The sequence below is a fragment of the Gigantopelta aegis genome, chromosome 9, assembly GCF_016097555.1.
Source record: "Gigantopelta aegis isolate Gae_Host chromosome 9, Gae_host_genome, whole genome shotgun sequence".
In the NCBI taxonomy this organism is placed as follows: Eukaryota; Metazoa; Mollusca; class Gastropoda; order Neomphalida; family Peltospiridae; genus Gigantopelta; species Gigantopelta aegis.
In genome coordinates, this window is record NC_054707.1 from 28,887,250 (window position 1) to 28,911,833 (window position 24,584).

A 24,584-nucleotide genomic window follows, 5' to 3' on the forward strand; every position below is an offset into this window, starting at 1 on the left:
GCATTTTCCTACCTGTAGACAGAATAGTGTATCACAATGACAGGATTTAGCTGACTGATTTGACGTAATTATTCACTGACCTGAGAGCACCAGTTAATGTTTGCACACAAGCTGTTACAACCTTTGGGTTTTTGTTTTCTAATCCACCAAGTAGTTCTTCCTGTTGCAAAAACAAAATAAAACATAATAAAAGTAAGGATTTGAAGATGAAAATTAAAAATACATGTCAATTATAGAAATAAATTTCTCATTTTCTCTACATAATAAATAACAATGAACACATAGAAAATAATACATAAGTGGCCGTTAGGTACCATTTATCTCATGGGTTGTTTTAAAATGTATCTAACAAGCAAAATCGAATTTGATACGTTTTTAAACAACGAGTTGTGAAATTAATGGTATCTAATGGACACGAATGTATTATTCTATTTCTTACATATCCTCAAAAACCAGGTTTTAAGCAAATTTTAACATCTTTTTCGACTAAAAGTTATTTACAGCCACTGCACTTGTTGCTGACTTGCCACAGACACATGAATGTCAGGTTAACTATACATCACAGTCTAATTGATTTCCATTGTGTAGTTTTTCATTGGTTGTATGGCATTGGTGACCTGGTCTTGAAATTGTTAACACATGTACACGTGTGTAACAATCAGGTGTAACAAAAAATAGTGCATGGTGTTCTCACCAACGGGTGTGTAAGAAACATTTTCAGAATCTATTCTACATTTCAGAGATAAAACATCGTTTTATCATAAGTCCATGAGTAGTGGTATAAATCAACAAAGAGCAAGTATTGATTAATTACTCCAATGACCGTATCTATGTGTATGTATATCAATTAATTGGTTCCAACATCTCATCAACAAATCTGTTGACTGGTGAATCAAAATCTACAATATGAAGAGGGCTGTTAGATGAGGTTCAATAAGAATTATTTTATGGCTGCTGTTGGGATGCTGCACCTTTCCAGTTATGCCTATGCTTAAATGGTTTAAATAAAATTCTATTTTGTAGGTGGTGGCTATATGTGTGTGTGCGTGCGTGTGTGTCTGTATGTATGTATGTATATATAAATATATATATATATATATACTCTTCAAAAGAAGAAACGCAAAACCACATTGTCGTAACATTTGGAGAATTGATTTAATTATTGAATGGTGAGTCCGATAATTTTCCAAATGTTGCAGGATTGTTCACAATTCACTCTAGTCCATTGAGAGTAAGTGATAGGACACACCACCAAGGTCAAGGTCATCTGGAGTCAATACCGGGTGTGGCCTCCGCGTGTGTTGACAACTGCCTGGCACCGCCTGCCCATTGAAGCAACCAGAGTACGGATGACGTCCCGGGGGATGGTGGCCCACTCGGCCTGCAAGGCTGCTGCCAGCTCGGGCAGGGTCTGGGGCTGTGGTTGTCGCTGTCGGAGGCGTCGGTCCAACTCGTCCCATAGATGCTCAATTGGGTTCAAATCCGGTGATATCGATGGCCAAGGAAGGACATTAATGTTGTTGTTCTGTAGGAAAGCCGTTGTGAGACGTGCTGTGTGAGGCCTGGCGTTGTCATGTTGGAACACTGCGTTGGCGTTGGCCATAACTGGAACGATGTGTGACCGGAGGATCTGGTCAATGTAGCCCTGTGCATTCAGGTTGCCCTGCACGTGGACCAGGTCAGTTCTGCCAGTGTGTGAGATGGCTGCCCACACCATGACACTACCCCCGCCGAATCTGTCCACTTCCTGCACGCAGTTTGCCGCATAACGTTCACCACGACGCCTATACACGCGACATCTTCCATCATGACGTCGGAGCAGAAATCGGGACTCGTCACTGAACCACACCTGTCTCCATCGCAGTTGAGGCCATTGTCGATGAATCTGGCACCACTGCAGTCGGAGTCGACGGTGTTGTGGTGTTAAGATGACACCTCGAACTGGACGTCTGGCACGAATTCCTACCTCACGTAGGCGGTTCCGTACGGTCTGGTCGGATATCCTGTGCAAACCTGGTATTGCTGCGGCTGTGGAGGTGGCAGTAGTCAATTGTTCCCGAAGGTGGCGTACCCGGATGTAGCAGTCCTGCCCGGGGGTAGTGACCCGTGGTCGACCGGATCTAGGGAGGTCACGTGTTGATCCATGTTGCTGGTAACGGTCCCACAGTCTGGAGATGGTGCTTAGGGACACATGGAATGCCCTGGCAACGGCCGTTCTGGATTCGCCTGCGTCTAGTCGGCCGATGGCATTGTTTCTCTGCGGTTCACTGAGACGTGGCATGTCCTGGATTGTCAACTGTCGGCCAGATACAGAGGCCAGGCAAGCGAACACCCTGCACTTTTATACTGTCGGTGTTCATGTTGCACGTGCAGATAACGCACGTGCAGTGGTGACATGGTTTGCACGTGGCTGCGTTTTTGCGAATATTCACATTTTGAAACTTTATTTTACAGTAGCTGCGTTTTATCGAATGTAACCGTGGGAATGTGTTTGGGACATGCAATGACCTTATATTCACAAAGCATGAACCGGTAGGAAACATAAAATCGGAGTTATAACCCATTTGTACCCTTTTGCGTTTCTTTTTTTGAAGAGTATATATCAATCAGAGATGGGGAGATTACTTGACAAATGTAATCAATTACGATTACTTTAGAATGTCACGATCACCATTACGATTACAAGATAATTGAAAGTAATCGATTACGATTGCGAATACATTGTCTAGCAATCATGGTTATATATCCTCATATCCACACAAATAATGAAATGATGTTACCACCATGAAGTTATGCACTTTATTTTACAACCATACCGATTTCATTCATTGAAAGACATAATGGATAATTTTGGATTATTTATTAAATTATTTCAAACATTTATAAATGTATGTATACTGCAGGGAGGGAATCAGTTTCCAAAACCTGAATTATTATTCTTAAATTTGGATTATTGACGAAAAGGTACCCATAATAAGCCATAATTAGTAATTGCAAACTGTCTGATCACTATTACTTGTTTTTTTATTGTTTGTAGAACGTATACCATTTAATATCATGCACAAATTAAAATAAATTCTAATTTTTTAAAAATCTATAAATGAAGAAATAAAGACCAAAAGAAAAGAACAAACAAGTAAATAAATAATTAAATTGATATCTGCACACATAGACAATGTACATGTGCACAAGTTGCTCATTGCATTTAATTGTTGACATTCTAAAAGTGACTATTATTAATGAATTGATTTGCAGTCATGCTTGCTTTGTGCCATATTATAAGGATCCAACTGTATCGGTGAAAATTACAAGTATCTTGGTCTGGGTGTGTTTATTTTGGTATCATTAGAAGCGCCGGGTTTCGTAGAACATCTATTAAAATCAGCTTTCAGGAATTTTTGTCAGATGTATTAATATTTTAAGCTATTTTAAAGGAAAATAAACCAAGGTTTATCGTGATAAGACTACTTTCAACTGGGTGTTTGCTTAATTAGTTACATTATTTGTGGTTGTGTCTGCGACAGGGCGAGGATGACTGCCCATGGAATCAAGCTTGATACGACTGGCTGGCTGCCCGTCTGCAGTCATAACTACTAACAAAAGAAAAGAAAATTTGCCACGATACCATTGGTGGACTTTCACACCTGTGGCAAAACGAGATATTGTCAAGCGTTTCTTAGATGAATTCAGACCCGTGATAACCCTGTATATGCATTCAGAGGAACGCAAGTGTTTTATTATAAAAACAAATATATATATATATATATATATATATTATTAATTTTTTTACGGCAATGAATTCGGACACAAAACTGGGGCATGGTGCAGCACCCTTTTATATATTACTAGCTAGAACACTGTATTCATTCAAGTGGTTTTATAGTAAACGTAAACACGATAGATACCATTATGTGAATGTGTGTCTTCATCCCCTGGGTAACATTCATTTGATAATCCAGACGTTATGATTCCCTGTTTCTCAAGGCAAATAATAGTTCTACTATAAGAGTAGTAGACAATGGGAGATCAGTTCTACTGACTGACCAATACTGCTTCTAACTATAGGCACTGTTTCTAAGTTTAGTAAATAATTATGAGTAATCATGAAAGTAATCGCTGATTATGATTACATTAGCAATGTAATCGATTACGATTGCGATTACATGACATTCTCAAACAATGTAATCGATTACGATTGCGATTACATGAAAACATGTAATCGATTGACTGATTATGTTTACCCCATCTCTGATATAATATCTATATATATATATATATATATATATATATATATATACACACACACATATACATATATACATTTTAATTTTTTTTTTTTTAAATACCTCCACTTTCTGAAACAACCATCAGTTAAAATCAAGAAGAGTGATATTATCTGTGTAATATAATATAATTTATTACCTATATGGTTAAAAATATCTTGGTACATATCATAGTGATACGCCCCACTAGAACGCCAAGTGGGACGTAACATTTTGTGACATCATCGATTGTCACACTACCTTACAAGAACGTCAACCAAACAAGTTGAGTGATATAAATTAAGATCGATTATGGGTAATAAATAGGATATTAAAGTCGCTATCATTTAGTAGGCGTGGCTTAATTTTTGGGGGTTCATCGAGATATGAACGGGGGAAAAAAAGCACCTCTGGACCAATCAGATTGCCGTAAAGTGTATAGACGCAAAGAAAATTTAATTATTATCCTATAAATAATATAATATACAGTCAAACTTTAAGAACTAAAATCTCGATCTCTCAAAATTATTTGTTATCTTGGCTCCAATTCCAAACATTTTTATTATGCCCATATCCAACTAAGTGGATCGAAATGTGCCAATCTATTTAAAGAACTTTAAACGGTCCAACCTGATAGTAATTAACCTTCTGACTACTGCATGCGAAATATCTCGCCTGACACACAAGCCGAGACATTATTTAATGGCATATTGAACCTTCACATTCAAAGATGCTGCCTGACGAATGGTCAACATTCCAATTAAACTTAATATCAATGACACTTGTTAAGAAAGAAGATATTAAATGTAAGAATTTTTAATAATTTAAAACAGCTTTGTTATTCTGAATATTTCTATTGTGCATTCACATTTTATTTTGTTAATAACCACCTCCTTAACTTAGTCCACTTATTTATACAGTATATGTATCCACCTTATGTTTTTTGATTTCATCTGTCATATATATATATATATATATATATATATATATATATATATATATATATACAAACCTTTTTAATTGTTTTGTTTTACAAATATATTATTATGCAAAAAGTATGTATCGGGGTTTTTTCCATTTTAAAACAAAGTTGCCAAATTTACTCGTAATATCATGTAGATACCATATGAATTTTGAAAACTTGATATCCCTAACATTTCTCATTTCCCCTTCAGTTTCAAGTTATTAAAGGCCGACTGTAATGATATCATAATAATGTATGTACATATCAACTACACATATGCACTATCAGTGTTTCTGCCAGAAATAAATGTTTGGGTACGACACTGTGGAATTGAATGCAGGGGGGGGGGAAGAAAATGGGTTAAGTTTAGGGTTAGGGTTAAGAAAATCATACAGTAATGATAAGAGTAATTAATTTTGTCAAAAGGTTAACTTTAAAAAAAAAATCTGCCACAAAATTTGGGTATGGCACCATACCCATTTTACCCTCTGGCAGAAACCCTGACTATTTATTTTATCATTTAGGAAATATATTTTTGGTGTTTATTTTTAATGTAATTTGGATGCTAAGTAAAAAAATATTATAGTCAAGTCCAGGGTTCCACCCAAAAACTGGAAAATGGGAGTCATCATGACTCACAGGTTTTATTTTGGGAGCCATGCATTCAAAAATGGGAGTCATCTATGATATATACTTAAAGGCAAAAGTTATTGTAACACACAAAAGACAAAGATAATTGATGATAAGTTTTTACTGCCGTGTATGAAACGTTATAACATCGAAAGAGAAATGTCTGAAGGTATGGAAACGATCAACAGTCCATGAAAAGGGCGCACCTGTCATATGCAAACGAGCCACATCACTAGAGGGGGTCCAGAGCGAAGTTTACACAATCAGTAGTGAGTGTGTTCACCTTGAGCATTGATACAGGACTGGCACTGTCATCTCATTGAGGCCAATAAACGCTGGAGAAAGGGATGGTACGGGCTGTGAGGGTTGCTGGTTGGAACCTGTTTCGCAGATGCATTGTTTGGATCCATGTGTCTTGGCTAGGGGTTGTCACGGGTGATCTGCCACTACGGGGACGGTCTCTGACCTGGTTGTTTTGTTGATTTCGTTGCCATAAGTCCCATGTGGTGTTTCTGTGGAAGTTGAATTGACATGCGACGTCACGCTTCGAGGTTCCAGATTTAAGCATCCCTATGACTCGCCATCTGTCATTTTCACTGAGGCGTGGCATGACGAAATTGCATCAAACAGTTCACTAATGGTGTTTTTCCAACTTCTGGAATTCTTAAGGCTGCACAGAGTGGTAATGATTTGCGACTAAATGTCTGGCCTTTTATGGTGAACACTGACAGCATTTCTCCTGAATATTCCATGTTTCTTAGACAAAGCATGCAATCGCTGCAACAACTGCTTGGTTGCATTTCTTTGAGCTGTTTCATGCACAAATTTATTACTCCAAACAATCCATGTCACAATAACTTTTGCCTTTGAGTATATTTCTTAAACTACATTATTAACTGAATAACTGTCTTGTTTATATTACATGCATATATTATATCCACCATTCTATCTGTATCATACAAATACATCCATTGTTTTTCTTCTTGTAAAACATTTTGTGCTTTTTCTCTCTTTTTACGTACCCTTTGGCTTTTAGTCATCCACTGGAATTTGCTACATGCTAACCTGTTTTGTAACACAGCTTCATCTGCACAATAACTATGGCATTTGAAGGTGGCAAAAAGTGTGTGTCCGGGGGGGGGGGGGGGGGGGGGGGGGGGGGGGGGGGGGGGGGGGGGGGGGGGGTGCCACACGCACACGCACACACACACACACACACAAAAATATAAATAAATAAATATAAACCATCACTGCTGCTACTGGGTCAAGAAAAATGGGGGGCATATATCACCCTTGCCTGACCTCCCCGCCAGTGGATAATTATGACCAACTCCTATAATGAAATATGCTCAACCATCTTCATGCAGTAAAAATAATAAAGAACAATAATAAAAACAAAACAAAAAATTAGATATATAGACCTAACTAAAAACTCGAGGCTGGTTAACTATTATCGGATATCCGTAAAGTGACAGTGCATTCAACATTGTCGTGATGATCTAAATTTAGACAGGAACCGGTACACTACAACAGCTACACTGTTTTTTCACACTTATGTTAAGTTAAACGTACTGATACGGTTGGGAACCAGTTAAACTGCTCTGCTATATTTATTCTGAAACTAAGTAGTCATTTGGTTTTTAGGCTTTTAAAAATAAAATTTAATGTAAAAGCGATTGACAGCAGGGAAAAAACCAACCAACAACCACATTATTTTCAAGATATTAAAAGGACTGTCCTGAGTTTGGTGCCACTGTAACATGTTTATGGACAAACAGAGCTTTTTGTATGACTAAAATTAGGTACATACAGGGATTTATGTAGGATTTGGTTTTTAGGCTTTTAAAAATAAAATTTAATGTAAAAGCGATTGACAGCAGGGAAAAAACCAACCAACAAACAAACAAAAAACTACACATACACATACACATGTATAGAGCGAATTGAAAACTCAAAGATGATATTCGCATATAGACTGCACATTCGACATTGTCATGATGATCTAAATTTAGACAAAGGGACTGGCACGCTACATCAGCCACTGGTTTTTACATTTAAGTTACGTTAAACATATTGATACGGTTGGGAACCAGTTAAACAACTCAGCTATTTTTGTTTTGAACTTCATAGTCATTGGGTTTTTATGTATTTAAAAAAAAAAGTTTAATGTAAAATCGGAAATATTTTGAGGCACACAGATTTTATTTAGGAGTATTTTAATTTTTAGGTAAATATTGCATCAAATATGCAGGATTCCTGCGTCATGTGAAACCCTGCAAGTCCCTGGTGAATTTCAAAATAACTTTTCAACCCCAAAATAAATAAAAATTTAAATGTTCATTTGCTAAAAACAAAATGTGACAATGATTCAACTTTGCCAATAAATAAGGAGGAAATGTTTTGTTTAACGACGCACTCAACACATTTTAATTACAGTTATATGGCGTCGGACATATGGTTAAGAACCACACAGATATAGAGAGAGGAAACCTGTTGTCGCCACTTCATGGACTACTCTTTTCAATTAGCAGCAAGGGATCTTTTATATGCACCATCCCACAAACAGGATAACACATACCATGGCCTTTGATATACCAGTGGTGGCGCACAGGCTGGAGCGAAAAATAGTCCAATGGGCCCATGGACAGGGATCGATCCCAAATCGACCACGCATCAAGCGTATGCTTTACCACTGGGCTAAGTCTCGCCGCTGGCCAATAAATAAATCCAAAAAAATCTGAAAAACATGAGTTATGACGTTGCCACGGTATTTACAATTAGCATAATCAAGAACATCTATAATCTACATTTTCTTTAAAAATAAATGGTCTACTACTACTACTACTGCTGCTATCACAACCAGCTATCAATTCCTGAAAATGGCCGCGATGTTCCGTCATCGTTGTCAACCGAATATACTTGCAGAGAACCACCTCTTGTACTCAAAATTTCTAAGTATTTCTCACACAAAAGAAAAAAACTAAAGCGGCCATTATCAAGATTAGTCTCAATCAGTGTTGTTCTATTATTATTTGGGTCAGTGCTTTGTGCAAAACAGCAGGAAATATGAATGAATTAATGTACTGTATGAGGTATAAAGTTTGTCAGCTTGTGTGCTGTCAGGCGTGATATTTCTTCTGCAGTAGTCAGAAGGTTAATTACTATCAGGTTGGACCTTTTAAAGTTCTTTAAAAAAACAGAAAGAAAATGTTACCTGGACCACATCTGGTTTGTCTATTTCCACGAACATAAGAATGATTTCGATTCCTTTGTCTTTAGTTTTCTGCTTGCTTGAGTTAAGAACTTTAGTAATACACCCATTCACAACATCTGGTGCAATTCTAAAAAAAAAGGCAAGATATTTGAAAACTAAAATTGACTTCCACATTATTTTCAAGATATTAAAAGGACTGTCCTGAGTTTGGTGCCACTGTAACATGTTTATGGACAAACAGAGCTTTTTGTATGACTAAAATTAGGTACATACAGGGATTTATGTAGGATTTATCCAGCTAAAGTAATCGTTTAATGCACCAAAGATACAAACGGTCATTAGCTGTCTGATTCACGGTCACTCTACCCTGTCGCCGGCTAAACTTCCTGTACATAATGTTGTACCATGCATGCTAAGGTAAAGAAATGAGTCTAAAAATAATGTATTTATAATGAATTCAGTCGATCTTAACTGGAGTTTGGCGAAGTAAGTAGGAAGTAAATATGCTTTATTTCGAAATCCTGTTATACTAATTACTAAGATATTACTGATCATTTCATAGTAATGTTCAATTTGTTTATGCTTACTAGGCCCAATATTTGTACTCGCCAGTTGGCTACTACATTTTAACAAACAGTCGCTTGTGAACAAAAGTTACTCGCAAATGTTAGTGTTCTACTCGCAGTGTACAGCCCTGCTTAAATCACCACAATTAACCTTAGCTACAATTCTTTCGTGGAACGGGGCCCTGGGCATCGGTATAAATATTTTTTTGGTGATTTACCTCGGTATCGGTACGGTATTAATACAATACCGATAACGAGCAGTATTTTCGGTATACTCAGCTTTAAATGCATATCCAAGTTTAGTCTCACCCTCGAATTTCATCTAAATAAAATTAAATTCCATACACAAGGAGATACAACGCCTACAATGTGTTACTTAGAATAGCAAATCATTGAGTACCAGTATAAACACTAAACAGCATGAAATAATTTTTGTCTGTTCAGCTTAGATGTGAATAAAATTAAATTGATAAGTAGATTAATTTTTAGATGGTATATATTAATGATGATTAGATTCTCAGGGGTGCACAAATGTGAAATTGTGATGGTTGTCCGGTGGGCAACCAGTAGCTGAAGTCTGGTTGCCCAACATCATCTCTTGGTTGCCCACATATTTCATAAACGTTTTATGAATATAATTTTGAACTTTTTCATTAAAATGAAACTGAATCTTAAATTAAAATGTTTTTATTAGTATCATTATTTATCAGTTTAGTTTTATTCCTTTTTTAACATTATTTATCTACAGCTCATCTTCGCTTGGGCTGTCACAATCATAATACTTTGATGAATTGGATGGTTGTTGGTGTAGTTTATGGCCTTTCACATGTCTTGTGCCCTTTGCTGATAGCCACCATTCTGAAACGTATCTGTCTGCATTGAACTTGTCAAGTGGAGGGCCGTCACAAGTTAGTTTCATTAACTCTAAAATTATGTGATACTCGTTTCAATGGCTACATCATCCATTCCCAAAGATTGTGACATACTTTAGCCAACATTATTCAGCGCAAATTTTTAACGACTGCTTAACCTCTGTGTAGGAGATCAAACAAATTAAACACGAGTACTATTACAAGATATTGTTTTCAAAAGGATACATAATTCTTAACAAACAACCCCCACCATTCAATAACGCGTACAATTCCAAAGACGCAAAACGCCGCAGGAATTGCTTAATTGTTGAACGGCTCCTTAGAGTGAGAAAGCGCGGGAGTACTCTGTAAAACAGTGTACACATGACGATCATGAGTAGCAGGCCTGATCCGCATTTTCAGTGATACCAAACATGTTGTCTCATGTCAAATCGACCCTACTTAGTACTACTAGTTTGTCCCTATCCTGATTATTTCACCACAAATACATATTTTATATTGACGATATTACTAAACCATTTAACAAAAATACAATTTAATTCATGAAAATACGAAGAACTTAAAACATGAAAAACATGTTTTACAAAATGCAGAACTCATTTTGAAGTAAAGTTAATAATGATAACATTTAAGAAATATTTCATTATTAAAGGGAGAGTAAACTAAAACATGAGCCTCATGTGTTGGAAACATGTATACCCGGACCACCAACACATACTGACACTTTAACAAATGAAAAAAGCGTAATTTTAGTGTTTATGAAAAAAATGTGATTATTCCTGCTAACTGGGGGCAGCCATTTTCTTTTCTTTTCGAGGCAGCTTGTACAGCTACAGCGCTGTATCAAAAGTGTTTGCGAAAATTATGTCACTAATACGGAAGCGCTTTTCTACCTTCCGCAAAATGCATGTTTTTCCCAAGTTACGTAAAACCAAGCCTTTTGATACAATCCCTATTTATATATTTTTTACGTAGCTACACTTGTAACGTCATGAATTAGTTGTCTGCTTCCTTGATCTTGAAGCAGACGGTATTTTGCAAAATGGGTCGCAAATCCACAGATCTCACTAACGAGAAAAAACAACTGATTGTTGACTTAAAATCGCATGGCGACAGAAACTCAGAAATTGTCAAATTATTGACGGTGCCAGAGTCTACCATTCGATCAGTGTGGAAAAAATATTGTATAAGCGGAAGTGTTGAGAACGCCAAAAGAACTGGTCGACCACGAAAGATCACAATTAGAGGAGAATTATGTCAATCTAATTAAAATTAGCTCCAATATTGCATGTGGATCTAACAGCAGCCAGTTAGAGCTCATGTCCACCAATCAAAACCTTACTTGCAGAATCATGCCAGTGATTTAAAAATAATTTGAAAACATTCCGAATTATCCTGAGGGTATATGACATGTTTCATGTGAATTACGAATGCCTTAAAACATGTTTTCTTTTATAAAATAAATAATTTATAATGTAAAACTGAAGGCTGATTTAGTTGGACTTGCCCGATATTTTTAGAATTTGTATGCTCCCAAATAACGTTATAAAAGGCGAAGTGTGATTGGTCAATATTTAAATTATTATTTACAGACAAAATGTTACCTGGACATTGGAGACTACGCAGTGTTGTTAGCAATATGATTAAAATTAGTTCTACTGGTCTAAATAAGGCATTCGTAATTCACATGAAACATATTGTATACCCTTAGGATAATTCGGAATGTTTTCAAATTATTTTCAAATCACTGGCATGATTCTGCAAGTGAGGTTTTGATTGGTGGACATGAGCTCCAACTGGCTGCTGTTAGATCCACATGTAATAGTGGAGCTAATTTTAATTAGGTTGGAATTATGTTTACTTCGGATTGTCAAAAAAAATCGCAGGAAAGTTCTTAGAGATATAACTGCTGATTTTAATCAAGGTAGGAGAGTGAAAGTTCATCCTGTGACAATTCAAAGAATTTTACCCAAAAATAAGATTTTTAGGCGAGTTATTTGAAGAAGAAAAAAAAAGAGTATCCGTGAAGTGAACCAAAAAAAGCGACTGTCGTGGTGCCTGGACAGGAGATGGTGGGATGTTAATAACCAGTGGAGTCAAGTGATATTTAGTGATGAATCTCAGATAGTAATTGGCAAAAACCACCGTGTTTTTGTTTGGCGAGCTGCACATGAAGCATACCGTCCCGAATGTATGTCTGTTCCAAGTCAACGAAGGGTGTCGATTATGATCTGGGGCTGCATTACATGGCATGGTGTTGGAACTTTATGTATGGTTAATGGAAACATTAATGCTGAAAAGTATCGTGAAATACTCGACAATCATCTCTGGCCTATTTTAGCACGACATTTTATTGATAAACCATATCGTTTTCAGGATGACAATGCACCTTGTCATAGAGCTCGATTAATCGAGGCATATAAACGTGAAAATAATATTCGTGGTATGACATGGACTGCTCAGTCACCAGACTTGAACATAATAGAAAATATATGGTTAAGAATGAAAAAAATACTGCAAAACAAGGCCCTAACCATAAAAACATCTGAAGAGTTGTTCGCTGCAGTTCTTGACATATAAGAAAATTTGAATGTGGAATACAGTTTATATTTTTCATTTCCACGTCGCATTATGGCTTGCATTCGTAACAAGGGACACTTAACCAAATATTGAGGTATGGTTATTAATTCTACTAACCGAATTGTTTTTAAAATTTACATACTGACCCGTCTTTACTTCGGCCATTTTGGATTATTGCGAAAACTTTTGATACAGCGCTGGAGCTTGGGGCGAAGTGACATCAGCTCAGGACTGACCAAATCACAGTGTAAACAAAAGCAGTAATTTTCCACAAAGGGCTTCTCTTTGATCAACCTAACTTGTTAAACAACATAAATGACGTGATATTATAATAAACTATTTAAGTAACTATATTTCAAGTTGCATTAATGGAACGAAATGAGGTTATCGTATTTTTCTCTGTTAAATAATCCAAAGGAAAAGTGTACACCAATAGACCTATTGGTATGCTACGTTGGAGCAAAAACGACAACCCAAAATACCCAAGTGATAATTTTCTTTTCTTTGGGACTAAGTAACTGGTCAGTTCTGTGGTTTTAGATGGGAAGGGTTTTACAGAATTACTTACAGTAATAAAGCAGGACGGCCGATAATTATGTCCATTAGGATTGGAGGGGTTTCTGCACGGTTATCACACAATACCCTGTGATGTTAATAAAAGAGGCATATCTTTTTAGTGTGTCTAGACACAGTGTCTGGGGACCGTCTAAATATACACCTGCTAATCAGGAACTGCAGGTACAGACCACAGAAAGAAAAGACCAATTCACCAAGAAAACACGAGTTTCGATTATTATTTCAGTACGTGGGTTAATTTATGTACAAAACATAACAGTTATTTCAACACTTTGACAATGGTGGTTTATTTTGTATTGAAAAATAATATATATTTGGTACTTGCTTACTGGGATGGATATTATTACAGAACATTGCGATGCATCCGCAAAAATCAGGTATATTTTGTTTCTTCAGTTCGAAGACTAATTCCTGACATGACACGTTAGGTATTATCTAACCACCAGCTCGCCAGAGGGCGTATTCACTGGGATGGCACAAAATGGCTGCGCCCATTATATATTATAGCCGTCACATTTAACCGTTTTATTAATTAACTATACAATTATACTTGTTGATATTAAGCAATAATGTGCATTATATATCGTTAACTATGCATACCAGGCCAAATGCCTTAATTGTCCCTTCCTTTAATTAGACTAAAGCTTGCCAGATGGTGTCTAAAAATTCACCTTCAAGTAAGCACAAGTCGTCAGTATTGGAATGCGTCATTAAGGTTTTTAGGGTGAATAGGAAATATTTTGTAGTGAGAATCGGTAGGAACCATCTAATTTGGGGACGAAATATCTGGCATATGGCTTTTCCAAACGCCTCCTACCAAAATCATGCACGGTGGACACTGAGTGGATGGCAGCATTAGGGTGGATATTTATATCGCCTGTCAGTCAAGTTGTCAGTGCCAATGCTTTTGAATTGCCCGTGACTGTCCGAGTGTCGTTAAGTATTGTTTTTTCTTTTATTTGTTTTATGATTTTCTTGGTTACACGTCGGGCAATTGTTTGACAAAGACTGGTTGACCGCAACTTATTTCAATGGTTATCCCGGGCGCCCAGACAACCGATTTGTGCACCCCTGATTCTGATATGAGATTGGTGAATAACTGGGAATTTATAGCCAAGAAATTGGGAATTTTCACTGACATTTGCTTTTGGGAAGGTGTTGATGTTCGGTACCATACAATGCCTGGATAATCCCTAACATATTAATAAAAGATATATATTCTTGTTTACAATATCAGTGTCTATATAAACAAGGTGTTTGTTGTCGTTCTAATGTTTGCAGTAGGGCAGTGACCCCAGTATTCGACCAGTACCCAGTATTCGACCAGTGTATTTAATTAACTACCATGCTCGTTTAAACTAAATAGTATATAGATTTCCCCAAAGTATTTAGAACATATGCGACAAGGTGAACATCCTTTCTTCCAGAAACGCAATAGCAGATGATAACCATGTGAATGAACGTAAGTATAATTTTATTATATTCATCAGCTATAATGATAATATAAACGTCTGCTATTTTTATTGCATGCTATTACACCAAGCAACATTTCATGAACATTCGCAATACTTTTAATGTATTTGAAATCTTTAAAAATGTCTTTAATGCTTTTATTTATTGTCAAACAGAGCTGGCAATGCAATATGACCTCAGTCATTATAATTTCGATCACGTAACCACGTGATCAAATCATGACATATGATAAAGAGGGTTGCCCCAGTATTCGACCAATAGAAAAGCTTGAAGATACATTCCCAAAATAAACTCCCAAGAACCACAAATGTATTACTTTTATATCTTTTGGTGTTGTTTGTCAGGACTTACACAATTATATTTTCTTTTATTTTCAGTCTAATATCATCATCTGTAAATTGAGATAGGACCAAAGAGATTGTTTATCAGAAAGTATGTGTGTGTGTGTGTGTGAATGTGTATACAAGCATGTGTGTGCGTGTGTAAATGCATGAATATGTGTTACAGTTGTTAAAATCAACAGTTTTTGGATTTAGTTGTTTGACGTATGCTGCATTTACAATAAAATAAACTTCAAAGTTTAGTTTTATTAGTTAATTAGAAAGTGGTCGAATACTGGGTCATCTGGTCGAATACTGCATACTGTTCATTGCGGCACTCAAACCTACTCTAGTCGGCATATACTGCATGAACAAAACTTGGGTCTATTTCATGAATAGCATTGCCAGTAGCATATACGAAGAAAAACAACTATTAGCAAATGCCAATAAAACGAACATGTTATAATCCTTTCTTTCTTAAGTGGTCGAATACTGGGGTCGTTACCCTACCCCAAACTGCTTTTTACCTTCCAATAAGTTCCTACATACCCAAAAATATATATTATGAAGTAAAATGAAAAATGACTGATACAAACATTAGCATATAACTGCACACACACTGGATAAACAGACACTGGTATTCTAAAGAAGTAATTTCATTTAATATGTAATTTTAGACACCAAAACAGCTGTTAGTTGGAAAACAAAAACATTCTTAAAGCACTGTACTTTTCAGTTTATGGAAAATGACAGTTTAAAGACACCAACCAACCGACTGGGTTCGCAGCCCAGTACCGGTTCCCACGCAAAGCAAGTTTTAAAGGACTCAGTGGATAGGTGTAAGATGACTACACACTCTTCTCTCACTAACACTAACTATCCCTCTTGGATATAAGCACAAAAATAAGTTGAAATGAATGAATGACACCAACCTTCCTGCTACAGCTGCATTTTCTACAAATGCCAAAACTGCATCCAGCGCTTTATCCTGTGCTATCGCATTGCTGTCCGTGACAAACTTTTTCATCTGTCCTGCATACTTGGAAAACTCTGGACTTTTCTCGTCATCCAAACGCCGAAACAACTTGACAGCTTCTTCATAACCTGCAAGCCGAGCTTTCCAAACCTACAAATACAAACAAAAAATGTATTCTACTGAGTGATACCAGTTAATAAACAGCCCTCCCACATATGCAACTATTTTTCATCTGGTGAGACTGGTCTAACGGCCATCTGTATATAACAGTCACCTGTCCATAATGGTCACCATAAATCCTGCTCAATGCATGTTCTTTATTTTAGCTGTATATAATAGCTACCTGTACAATGCAGACTATTTTTGGACCAAAGTGAATGGTTGAACCTGCTATAACGTCGGCCACCTTCTCTGCTGATCTTGAAATGTTGAACAGAAAAGCGTGACTTCCAGCTTTCTAACCATCCGTTAGAAGCCTTAAAATCATCAGATGAAAATTTCAAAGCTTTTTCCTGAATGATAGGTCCGGATATGGGAATATTCTTTGCTCGCGCATGTTGAAAGCATTTCCATGTCAGTTCATTCAGTTAGTCATATTTGCATCCTGTACTGAATCGCGTTTTGTTGGCGCTACTTGCTGTCAAATCCTTTTGAGTTAATTTTGGTACAGACTGAGAATCTTTAATCAAATCGAATTTTACTTTCAATGATAATTCCACATGCCTACGTTTAGCCTGTGGTGGTCAAGGCATGTTCGTTTGGGGTTGGGGTTTTTTATAGCAAAATTCAGTGTGAATGTTTCTCGTATCTATCGTAGAAAAGATAAGTTTCTGTTTGTATGTAGTGTACATACAAACTAAGTCACATGTATATATTTTAATCTAAATTATGTCGTTTCTAACATTTTACTCTGTGTGTCAGTATTTCATTGTCAACGTGCATTGATTAAAAATCAAAGGCGAAAGGACAATAGAAAACAATCAAGCCTTAATTACTCTGCTGTCTGCTAAGCTGAGCTGAGACTGCGGAAATCGGTGACCCGTGACATAACACTGGATGCTGGACAGCAGAAATTCCGGTCTGCAATGTTTTCTGGAAGTTGTGTTTTCATTAAACCGGCGCTGTCGATATAAATAGGAGTGGGCGAAGCTTAAATCCAAAATGTTTGAAGTTTGACAGTTTGATGACAGCTTTATTTGGGGTACATTTTTAATATTTATGGGACAATTAGAACATATTATAACTCCAAATTTGATACGCTTGTAGATAAATGTAAGAGAAATAAAGAATGCTTTTAATTTCTATACAAAGCTATTGTAATAGACCTCTTTCTCATTCCACTGCGCATGTGCCCGTTGCGGAGTTACTCGAGGACGCAAACCGCGAGATTTCGCGAGATCTCGCCAAAATAGACCTATCTGCAAATTGGGGGGCAAAAGCAATGGGAGGCCACGACCATTGTTCAATTATTAACTGTTCTAATCGCATATGTCCGGGAAATTCGTTATCCTTCCATCGATATCCAGCCAATGGATATCGGAAACGTTTGTGGGTAATCGTTTCACGTAGAAAACGATTTTAATGTTACTCTCAGTACGAGGGTTTGTTCGGTACATTTTGTAGGAGGGAAGCCAGTGAACGCATAAGGGACCAAAACCTTACCGGTTCTGTACAGGATGTTCCTACACAGGGCGGTCTAGTATACTTAGATATGGTGGAAAACACATTAACAGTAAAGAAAATAAATATATATTTTGTATATAAAGAAAATATATGTATATTTCGGATTATACTCAATAAAATATATAACGTGTGCGTGTGTAAATATACTCTTCAAAAAAAGAAACGCAAAAGGGTAGAAATGGGTTATAACTCCGATTTTATGTTTCCTACCGGTTCATGCTTTGTGAATATAAGGTCATTGCATGTCCCAAACACATTCCCACGGTTACATTCGATAAAACGCAGCTACTGTACAATAAAGTTCCAAAATGTGAATATTCGCAAAAACGCAGCCACGTGCAAACCATGTCACCACTGCACGTGCGTTGTCTGCACGTGCAACATGAACACCGACAGTATAAAAGTGCAGGGTGTTCGCTTGCCTGGCCTCTGTATCTGGCCGACAGTTGACAATCCAGGACATGCCACGTCTCAGTGAACCGCAGAGAAACAATGCCATCGGCCGACTAGACGCAGGCGAATCCAGAACGGCCGTTGCCAGGGCATTCCATGTGTCCCCAAGCACCATCTCCAGACTGTGGGACCGTTACCAGCAACATGGATCAACACGTGACCTCCCTAGATCCGGTCGACCACGGGTCACTACCCCCGGGCAGGACCGCTACATCCGGGTACGCCACCTTCGGGAACGATTGACTACTGCCACCTCCACAGCCGCAGCAATACCAGGTTTGCGCAGGATATCCGACCAGACCGTACGGAACCGCTTACGTGAGGTAGGAATTCGTGCCAGACGTCCAGTTCGAGGTGTCATCTTAACACCACAACACCGTCGACTCCGACTGCAGTGGTGCCAGATTCATCGACAATGGCCTCAACTGCGATGGAGACAGGTGTGGTTCAGTGACGAGTCCCGATTTCTGCTCCGACGTCATGATGGAAGATGTCGCGTGTATAGGCGTCGTGGTGAACGTTATGCGGCAAACTGCGTGCAGGAAGTGGACAGATTCGGCGGGGGTAGTGTCATGGTGTGGGCAGCCATCTCACACACTGGCAGAGCTGACCTGGTGCACGTGCAGGGCAACCTGAATGCACAGGGCTACATTGACCAGATCCTCCGGCCACACATCGTTCCAGTTATGGCCAACGCCAACGCAGTGTTCCAACATGACAACGCCAGGCCTCACACTGCACGTCTCACAACGGCTTTCCTACAGAACAACAACATTAATGTCCTTCCTTGGCCATCGATATCACCGGATTTGAACCCAATTGAGCATCTATGGGACGAGTTGGACCGACGCCTCCGACAGCGACAACCACAGCCCCAGACCCTGCCCGAGCTGGCAGCAGCCTTGCAGGCCGAGTGGGCCACCATCCCCCGGGACGTCATCCGTACTCTGGTTGCTTCAATGGGCAGGCGGTGTCAGGCAGTTGTCAACACACGCAGAGGCCACACCCGGTATTGACTCCAGATGACCTTGACCTTGGTGGTGTGTCCTATCACTTACTCACAATGGACTAGAGTGAATTGTGAACAATCCTGCAACATTTGGTAATTATCGGACTCACCATTCAATAATTAAATCAATTCTCCAAATGTTACGACAATGTGGTTTTGCGTTTCTTCTTTTGAAGATTATATATAAAAAATATATGTAGTCAGGACAGCTCTGTACAGAACGTTCCTATACAGGGCGGCCTAGTATTCTCTACTTAGATATGGTAGTAAACAGTAAATAAAATAAAATAAATATATATTTTGTATATACAGAAAATATATGTATATTTCGGACAATACTCAACAGAATACTCAGAAGCAATAAAACGATGAAGAACTACTGAAGTCTGGAATTATTTAATATTACTGCTCCTGACGAGATGAGCGCTCTTTGTAAAACCATTCATCAAAGTTAAATTTATATATATATATATATATATATATGAACTTTTAATGTTATTATTAGTATTACTCAGTATGTTTCAAATTTAATTATAAGTATTGTCTGTTATTACTTTTACGTTCATCTAGGTATGAACAAAAAAATCATCCGCAAACTTATGTGAGAACAGCTTCGCCGATTCACACAATTTACGGATGATTTATTTTGTTCATACCCCGATGAACGTAAAAGAAATAACAGACACTCCTTAAATAATAATAATAATAATGATATATAAATATATATAGAGTGATGACGGCTGTGTACAGGACGTTCCTACACAGGTCCGTCTAGTATTTTATATACATAGATATGGTGGAAAACACATTAACAGTAAAGAAAATAAATATATTTTGTATAATACGCAATGCGTTCATGTTGACACTGTATAAAAACGTGTGTATGGGTAAACAGAACGGCACCTACCTTCAACCCCCCCCCCCCCCCCCCTCAAATCCCACTTTTTTAAATTCCCACTTTATGGATATACATGTAACAGCATAAAATCTCTTCTTTTTTTTTAACTTTTCCCAATTAGAGAGACACTAAGAAAAATGCAACAAAACACCTTCTTCTGATATATATATATATATATATATATATATATATATATATATATATATATATATATATATATATAGTCAAACCTGTCCTAGCGGCCACCTGTACTCAGCGGTCACCTGCCTTAATCGGCCACTTTTTTCCTCCCAAACGATTTATAATATAAATGCACCTGTAATAAGCGGTCACCTGTCTAACGCGGCCAGCGGCCACCTAAATCGGATCCCAAATCGCTAAAATACCTGCATTAAGCGGCCACAGTAAAGTTTTACTCTTATATAAAAGGGATATTTTAACAACAGTTATAAGGTGCAGCAAATAACCGATCTTCACACCTTCAGGAATACTAGTACCCATTCAGTCCCGACATCTCCACTGTGTATCAATTAAGGAAGTATGAATCTGACATGCATCCAATTGCCTCTGGGCAGGCTACGCTTGACATTTGTAGATTCACTTACTATAACAATACATCGCATGAAGTCGGAATTAAATAATTGAATGGAAAAAGAAAACAAACTTGTGGAGAACGGTTAATTTAATATATTCTATTTGCATTATTTCTGAAGGAGACAACATGTCAAAAGTTGATTTATAGTCAACTATGAAGCACAAATCCGTTAATTAGCAGTACAGACTGTAAAACAAGAAACAACAACAAATGTTTTATATATGTGGCAACCTGTACTCAGCGGCCACCTGTCTTAAGCGGCCACGTTTATCTACTCCCTTGTGTGGCCGCTTAAGACAGGTTTGACTATATATATATATATATATATATATATATATATATATATATATATATATATATATATATATATATATATATATATATATATGTATATGTATATATATATATATATATATATATATATATATATATATGTGTGTGTGTGTGTGTGTGTATATTCTCTCTCTCTCTCTCTCTCTCTCTCTCTCTCTCTCTCTCTCTCTCTCTCTCTCTCTCTCTCTCTCTCTCTCTCTCTCTCTCTCTCTCTCTCTCTCTCTCTCTCACACAAATATATATATCGATCGATGCCATAACCTGTCGATGCCATAACCTATGGAATCTGTCAAATGTTTTGTTTATACTTTTTACGAGATAGTCTTTTAATCTGGCGTTATCAAAACCCTCGGGTACGAGTCGCAGAAACTTTGTCCAAGTTGTTGCACTGCTTTTTAATTTGAACCATTCCGCTGTAAATTTCAGTGGACCGTTTTCTACGGCCATTATACCATCTAATTCGAAATATGTACATGTTAGTTGCCAAAGTTTAAAAGTCTCCTACGAAGCTACCCAAGTCGCTCATAACAACCTGTCTGTCACGCCCCCCAATTTGTAAATAGACTAGTTTCAGTCTATTTTGTCAAGGGACGTTACTCTTCGCGCGCATGCGCAATAGGAATGCGAAATACCTCTATTAGAAGTAAACTGGAATTTATAACTCCGAAGCATAGAATTGAATAGTCGTATATGGACATGTGACGTAGCTTGTTTATGTCACATGACAACCATGAGTAACAAGGCGCACGTGGAACGGGCCACATGGAATAATGGTATTTTTGCCCTTAACTTGCAAGGTAGCAAACGTGTTATTTGCAAAATACATTTAATAATAATGCCTTTACAGGTGTCTACTCATCGTTTATTGCCACTTATGCCCCATATACGATATACCATCGGGGTTTGGGTATCATGACCTGACCAACGACAGAACACAGTGCAGAATAATTTCTATCAGTGTCCAGACATTTTCCTGGGTGGTACCTCTATCTAAAGATCGCATTTTGCTTTGTTGGCATCGGGCATCAAGCCATGCACCTCGGTGAGAAAACATTTCCCTGAATTTTTTATAACGTTCTTTCTGTAAACCAGCATTACGAATATGGGGTGCGGCGCCATTTCCTAACCAATCACAGATCTGTCTATCGGACGTGAGACATGGCACACAAAAACAAGATGAACATTCATCATCAGTAGGTGTGCTGAGTTGTCTGGCCGAGGTTCTACTGTGTCCATCACTTTGTTCGAGAATTCTCTGCGACCCTTCCCGAGAGACAGAACAGGTATTTTTAGCAATCTGGTCCGGTGCTGTCAACCGGTGCGCTTCCGACGCTTCTTCAAAGTGACCACTACCTTCGTCCTCACAAACTGACCATTCATTTTTTTATAACATCGTCTAAATCAAAATCACTAAAACGACAGAATGCCAATAGAGCTTCCGCTTGATCCTTGGTTATTTTAAAACATAATTCCCTTTTTACCAGGAATGTGCAACATTCCACTGTAAAGGAGACAAAGCTACTAAAACTCTCTTATATTCTGACTCAAATAATGTGACTTAAAAATATATGAACGTATATATATACGTTTAATTTCACTGTGCATTATTAAATAAAATAATATTGTAATTTTCTCATATGTATCTTGTCAGTATATAAGAAAATTCGCCCTTTAGAAAAATGGACTAAACTAAATATTAACACCAACCTGTATTTGTGGCGCCTTTTTAAAAATAATCAACACGTTTCTTCACTGTGAACATATTCCGAATTAGAAGCTTGCTTATTTAAAAATCGAAAAGAAAGTCAGATGAGATGCGAATAAGAAATAAATGAAGACAATTAAAAGACGTTCCTCTGGTGACAGGAAACTTTGCTCTTCAACAAAATAGATCGCACAAAACTATTATTAGATGACAGGGTTTCAAATAAAAACAACAGCACAATTCTACACAAGGTTTTTGATTTTTATCTTCAACAACATGCATTGCCACCAAGTAACACCACTGCAGATGATTTGGGAACCGCTCAAAAATGTTCAACATATTTACCATGTCCAAAGGAACAAAGTAAACAAAAGATATGTCTCATTACAGAATCGGCAATAAAAAATCAGTGTCGGATTACAGGTGCATGCCCATGAATGTTCAAAACACATGAAAATTGAAACCATAGAATACTCAGGGCACACAGGGAAAATTTCGTTGCACTGTGAGAATCAACACAGCATGAAAGTGGACACATCACCTCGTTTGCCGGGTAGATCATTCCTTACAAATTTTCATATCTTGCATGCACTTTTTTGGTCTGGTTTGCGATATTCACAGTATGAACGTTTTGTCGCATCTGCAGGATTTGGTCAGTTATCAGACTTTCGTCAGTGGATTTTTAGATTTATACTGTTCTAAAACATGCTATTGACGAAGACACTTCAATGTATTAATATTAATTCTGAGAGACGCAAGTAAAGAAATGAAAAGTCTGCACTGGCCCTGTTAAGTTCCATACTGTGAAATGGCACAGTGAATTGTTTGACAAAGCGGCATCAGTGAAAACGCATTGTTATTACGCCATGAAATATTGTGTTGGATCGCCAGAAAAACTGAGAAGTCTTCTTGACAATATAGTTTTACATTATCAAAATATACACGATAACTGTTTGCCTGAATCAAGATGCAAAACTGATAAAAACTACAAGCCTAGCAAAATCTTCATAACTTCATAATTAATATAAAAAAATAAAATATTATCTAAATAAATTTGTTTAATGCATCAGCCTGTTCAATTATAATTGAAATTTTAATTTTTAATTAGACTTGCAAAGGAAAAGTATCCTCAAACACATTTGTTTGTTGTTCTTAAATAAAAGACTTCAACACAATAATTTGCTTATTCTTAAAGTGACAGACCCTAGTTTTTAAACATTACAGCATATTTTTCATGATTACTGAAATAAAAATTACTTATATTTTATAGCTTAGATTATTCATTTGCATAGAACAGAAGTGTTTCTGGTCATCCCATTGTATCTAACATCACAAAATACATTTTTCATATTTAAAAAAATGCATGTGCATCTGAGTAGTAGTGGTTATTGATTCGAGTTCTAGTCTATTTTTAAAGGATATTTTCTGGTTTTAACAACACAGACTCTTGTTTCACTCTGTTGTAACTTTATTCA

At 37.2% G+C, this 24,584-nt stretch overlaps 1 protein-coding gene across 2 annotated transcripts in view; it reads right to left on the reverse strand.

Moving 5' to 3' along the window:
• Positions 1-24,584, reverse strand: part of LOC121381864 (cytoskeleton-associated protein 5-like) — a 200,247-nt gene that overhangs the window by 166,795 nt on the left and 8,868 nt on the right. For both annotated transcript variants that reach the window (XM_041511240.1, XM_041511241.1), the window contains exons 3-5: positions 16,390-16,583; positions 9,071-9,197; positions 81-160 (exon numbers count right to left, since the gene is read on the reverse strand). In XM_041511240.1, coding sequence (XP_041367174.1) covers positions 81-160; positions 9,071-9,197; positions 16,390-16,583 — 401 coding nt within the window. The remainder of the gene's footprint in view (positions 1-80; positions 161-9,070; positions 9,198-16,389; positions 16,584-24,584) is intronic.